Source organism: Zeus faber (assembly GCF_960531495.2).
Source record: "Zeus faber genome assembly, chromosome: 16".
Classification (NCBI taxonomy): Eukaryota; Metazoa; Chordata; class Actinopteri; order Zeiformes; family Zeidae; genus Zeus; species Zeus faber.
The window spans coordinates 3,873,296-3,878,923 of record NC_137202.1 but is presented as its reverse complement, the minus strand read 5'-3'; the positions used below and the strand labels follow the sequence as shown (position 1 = coordinate 3,878,923).

The window sequence follows — 5,628 nt, the reverse complement described above, 5'->3', positions numbered from 1 at the left end:
CATTTGATTATTTTGCGCCGTTCTCCATCTCAGCCTCTAAATAGGTAAAAAAAAAACTAAAAAAAAAAAAAATAAAAACTCTATAAAAATCTGTTTGACATCGTTGTTTTTGAAAAATAAAGTCCTTGAAATAGATAGAAAATTATTCTTATTCTTTTTGCACTCTATTAAATTTAGCAAGGATTGTTTAGAAAAAATTACTTGCTATAAAAAGGAACTGATTATGGCGTCTTTGATTATAAAATAAAAACTTGATTGACACTATTTGCACTGAATATTAAAATAACAAAGAAAAGCAAATTAAAAATTAAAAATGAAATCGGAAGAAATCAACATTTTTGCATGAACAAAAAGTCTTTTTCAAAGTCAACAGATGGCTGTGAAGGCTACCTATACATTGTGTATAAACATTCTATTGAAATGCTTCATCTGCAATAAAGCAGCGATTGAAATCTGGTCTAAAGGAGAGAAAATAAACAACAAGGAAGAATTAAATTAGTGTGAACAGAGAGAAAGAAGTGATTTGGGGAAAGGAGGGGCGTGTCACAGTGCTGTCACTGGGCGTCCAGCCGGCTGTACTTGACACCTCGGCTCCACTGCGACGGTCTCCATGACAACGGCAGCTGATAGTTCCGCGGGACAATGCCGCGGACGTTCTCCTCAAAGTACTGGAAGAGTCTGTACCACCAGACCCGGGAGAATGGGTTGCTCTGGGACGCTTCTTTCAGAGACTGGAATGGGAATACATTTTATTTTAAAAAGTGTCACTTCATGTTGTGGGACTGGATCCATGAGGACGATCATTTGTCCTTTTACAGTCATTCCAACTTAACCCACATATTCAGGGCTTGCAAGAAAGTTTGACTGAAGACTTTTTAAGACACATTTTAGCTAAATTTAAGACTGATCTCTCTATTATCCCATAAACTATTGCAGGTAGGTATAATTAAAACTACTATATACAGTATTTGATACAGAGAGGTAAGTGTTATGTAAGTGCTATATATATTTGGTACGGAGAGGTAGGTCTAAATATAACTACTATATATTTGGTACAGAGCGATGTCATTACATAGAAACAGGCATCAGGTTCAGTGGAAGTTTTAGGATTCTATAACATCAAAAATGGATGAAAAACTCAAAAACTCGGATGTAGAAGAACTTGACTCATTTTGACAAAAGTAAATACATGGATAAATAACAGATAAATGTTTTACGACTACTCAATGACTTATTTTTTTATTTTATGTTTTTTTTGTTTTTTGGAAATTTGACTACTTTTGGACAGTTGGCATTCTCGTTTTATTTTTTTAGACTTGTCACTATTTCTTTTCAAGCTTTAATGCCAATTGTCTGATGAGCAATCACCAATCAACTGGACATACTCCTCATATGTAAAAATGTATTTGGAAAAATGAATAGATTATGATTCTATAGACATTTGAAGGACATGGAAACACCTTAAAAGGAACTAAATGATGGTTTTACTGACAAGTGTTAGACAAGTGTTTCTCAAACTGGGGCACGACCTAGGGGAACTTTGGAGTACTGCAGGGGGTACTCCAAAAAAAAAAAGTGTTATAAAATATTGGTTATATTATGGTTGGTTATATATTTTATTTTTTATCTCCCAATGCCAGTGAAGGTGGTACTCAGCTGAAAAAAGATCTTACACACACTACTCAAAAGGTTTGAGAACCACTGCTATATACAGATCGAGTAAATAGTCTAATATAATCTAGATAGTATATTTTCCACATGCATCTGATTGCTGAGTTCCTGCACCCGGCTCCAACTCTTTACAAAATCCAGCTTCACTTTAAGAGAACAGGGTTGGAATGTGAACTTTGAGGTAAAACTAAAAATGGACTCATTTATAGAATAAAACTTGATGCAGGAGACCAGGACTTAATGGGCTTACGTGTTGGTTGGCCAGCGTGTGGTACCACCAGAAGAGGCGCGTGGTGATGTAGTACGCCACCACCACGTCCACAGTGTAGTGGTCGTGGGCCAGAAGGATGCAGAACACACCCACTGCACTCAGCGTCCAGCAGAACCAGTGGTACCACCAGTACCGCCAGGGGGAATCTGGAAATAACAACAAAAAAATAATAATAGTTGAAAAAAAATAAACATCAGAGCAGGGATAAACCAAAAAACTGGATTAAAAAAAATAAATAAATAACGCATTGCACCGCTGCAGTCGAAATATCAATCAGCTGGTTGATATGGGTTCAACCACCTTTGTTATTGAAACCTTTGATTTTTTAGCATTCAGCAGCTCACTGAGTGAAATCAATGGACAAAATGGACGAGAGAGAGAGAGAGAGAGAGAGAGAGATAGAGAGAGATAGGGTATAGATGGTATAGTTTAAAAAACTAAAAAAAAAAAAAATGTATGCAAGGTTATCTTCATTTATCTGTATACATATTTATAACTGCAAATATTAAATTATAATTTTAAGGTTGTCCCCACCTATCTGTATTTTTTAACAGCATTGCTTACACTTAGTTGTTTTAATTTTAGGTTATCTATACCTCCTTTTTTGTTTTGTTGAATCTAAAACATTTTACCAGCAATGCTTAAAACGTGCTTCACTCATTCATGTATAATAACATTTATCATTTTTCTTATTGATGTTTAGTGATGTTACATTTTAATTTGTGAAATTATGTGGCTGCACAGTGCAGAGACATTGAGTGGTGCTGATGCTGAGGTTGCTCTGATGACTGTACAGACACATTGGGGTCAAATCTAACGTAAGTTTTGTTGTTGACCTCAAAATGTTCCCCCTTGTTTTTCTGTTTGTTAGTTTTTTTTGGGGGCTTTGTGTCACCGTGATTCTCTCCCACTCTCCCCCTGTTCTTCTTGTGTCCACTAGGTGTCTCTGCTGGATCAAGGAGGCTTCTCAGGGCACTAACCCAATTAAAACAAGTAGAGCAATAATATCATGTGATGAAAAAGCCAAAATCATTGTTGACGTGAAGCCGACTGGGAGAGAATCCGCTCACTGTACGACCAGAACATCCTGTTTCAACATGGGAACATAGGATATGGGAAACCCATTGAGAGGAGGCCTGATGGGATCCGGTGGTGGGCATAAAAAGTGCAATGAACAACCAGAAATCCTAAATAAAACCCTCGTCAATTAAATCTACAAATATATGACATTGCATGTGGCGGTCAACATCATATTTGCAGGAGAGGGGGCAGTAATACACTATACTTTCAAATGTTCTTCAAGCAACAAGTCTAATTTATAGACGTGATTTGTTGATTGTAATGTAATAAAAATTAATTTGGTTCAAAATACGGTTTGGTTGACATAAATGTATTAACATAGACCTGAACTGGCTCGATGGCCAGATGGGGGGGCTCGAGAAAGCTTCACTGCCCGCCCCGCCCTGAGGAGCTTTAGATTTAGAGTTCAGACTTGATGATGATATGATGGTTCGGACAGGTTTTAGCCAACGAAGCAACCTCTTCGTCACCATTCCTGATAAGGAACGTTCAAAAGGCCAGTGTTGCAGGCAAGCTGCCCTGTTGTTTATCAGGGACAGAAGCAGCTCTGCCCCGATGGAACAGATCGCTAATCAAGAGGAGAAATTGGATTGAAGCTGCACTTCACCATTTAAAGAGAAATGTTGCTCGAGGGGTCCCGTGATGCTCCTTTGATGTCAACTTCTGAATTGTAAATAAAGGCTTTGCGTTACAGTGCACTTACACTCTTTGATGAAGAGGTACGTTAGCGTTAGCATGACTGTGTGGCCGCTGTACAGGTAGTCTCCACACATGGAGTGGGATCCTGTGATGGACAGACCGCCACCAGCGATCATCTTCATTATCCTCCTCATCTGCGCCTCCCAATTTCCAAGCAGCTGCAATGGATTTCCAGGTTAGGTGTTCATTCTGCACATATTTCAGCGAAACCACTACACTATCAGACGGGATTCAGACGACAGACAGAAACGGACGCAACTGCATGTGTCGTACCTTTGGAGAGCACTTGAAGTGCATTCCAGGAACAGGCAGGGTGGTGATATACATTGTGACACACCGGTACAAGTAGAGGGTTCCCACTATAAAGAAAAATCGACGGCCAATAATAGACCTGGAAACAGAAATATAACGAGGAAAAATACCATCATTTCAACACATGGATCCCAGACGAGGAATATTGTATTAACAATGAAAACAAACTAGAATGGAAAGTTAAACACACACACTTTAAAGTGTTTATCTTGGGCAACGCTAAGCCATGTAGGTCTGTACCTGTGTTTGAGAAGAGTCCACTGGACCAACCAGATTCCCACCAGGAGCATGCCGTTGATCTCACAGATGGAGAAGGCCCACTCCACTCTGTCAAAGAAGTCAAAGAACTTATCGGGTAGCGGCGGCGTGTGCTCTTTGCTCGGGACCCTCTCGTGGACCACAGAGATCACCACGCTGGTTGTGACGAAGCACACCACGGCATAGAGAAACGCCACGCCTGTCTTGCCCCACTCGGCAGGGAACGCAGAGCACACACTGTCCATCACGGGGATGGGGATGGGGATGTGAACCATCTCCTTGCGGAAGCCGTTGAGCCCCAGCGAGCCGTTCTTCTCTGGCTTGCCCGCCCCGTTGGGCAGCCCCCCGGCGTGCCCGTTCGCGTGACCGTTTTTGTGGGCCTCGATGTGGGTCTCTATCCGCAGCGTCTCCAGCCGCTCCAACAGCTGCCGGCCGCCATCGGACGAGACCAGCGAGAGCGGCGGCGCCCAAAAGTCTGCCTTGGTCAGCCCCAGCAGGGTGCTGCCATCCATTTTACGAAGGGCGTCGCAGTATTCCTGCATTCCTTCTTCGCTCAGCCACCGGGAGACGTCCTCTGGCGTCCATTCCCCCACATTCTTCATCTTGACCAGATGGGAATGTGGAGGGTCAGGGGGCGTCCAAGGCAACGCAGGAAGGAGCGTGGCAGGCTTGAAGGTCTAGGGGTCTTCAGCAAGTCCTCTACAGGTGAGACTCATGGCGTATAAGGAGCACTGACTGGTCGCCAGCTCTCCTCTTGTGGTGAAGGAGCAACGTCACGGTGAGCAGCTAGAATGAACCTTCCTAAACATCTTCCACCTCATTCTCAAGGGCTTTCCATTAGATCGGGTTCCTGTAAAAAAGAAGAAGAAGAGGGGGCGAATGACTCAAACTATGAAACTATGTGTTAACATCTTCATTTTCACTTCCACCAGTATATTAGGACTGGTTGTCAGACTGGGCGCACGCTGTCTTGTGAGTACAGCTCAATAGGTCAACGGTGCAAAAAAGTAGAGCAAGATCAAGGATTTCCATAGGGGCACAAATATGTCCAAAAATAGAAATATGTGGACACCAACCAGGCCCCTAGTGCAGTGATAAAGTAGCCATGGAGCATGCAGTCAGTTCTGATCTGAGGTCTGCTGTTGTTCAGCGCCATTGTGCTTTACTTACATTTTCCATTTCACGTGAGTGAATAATAGAAAAGCAGTGATCACAGCGGTGATTTCCTAACTGCAGGAGAGAAAAAGAAATGACTATCCCACAGGATCCATTTCACAGCATCATATGAATTATTCACATTATTCAAAAGCTTTTAAAAACAATAACAGCAATAAGAG

The 5,628-nt window shown here is 41.8% G+C and overlaps 1 protein-coding gene across 1 annotated transcript; it reads right to left on the bottom strand.

Annotated features, from left to right (window-relative positions):
- Nucleotides 1-554: 554 nt before the first annotated feature.
- On the bottom strand, nucleotides 555-4,893 carry LOC307241946 (phosphatidylcholine:ceramide cholinephosphotransferase 1-like; the record flags this gene model as incomplete). The annotated part of the gene is made up of 5 exons (XM_080016230.1): nucleotides 555-731; nucleotides 1,922-2,088; nucleotides 3,726-3,879; nucleotides 3,995-4,112; nucleotides 4,274-4,893. The coding sequence occupies 5 exons, from the start codon at nucleotides 4,891-4,893 to the stop codon at nucleotides 555-557; spliced, it is 1,236 nt and encodes a 411-aa protein (XP_079872356.1).
- Nucleotides 4,894-5,628: the final 735 nt, after the last annotated feature.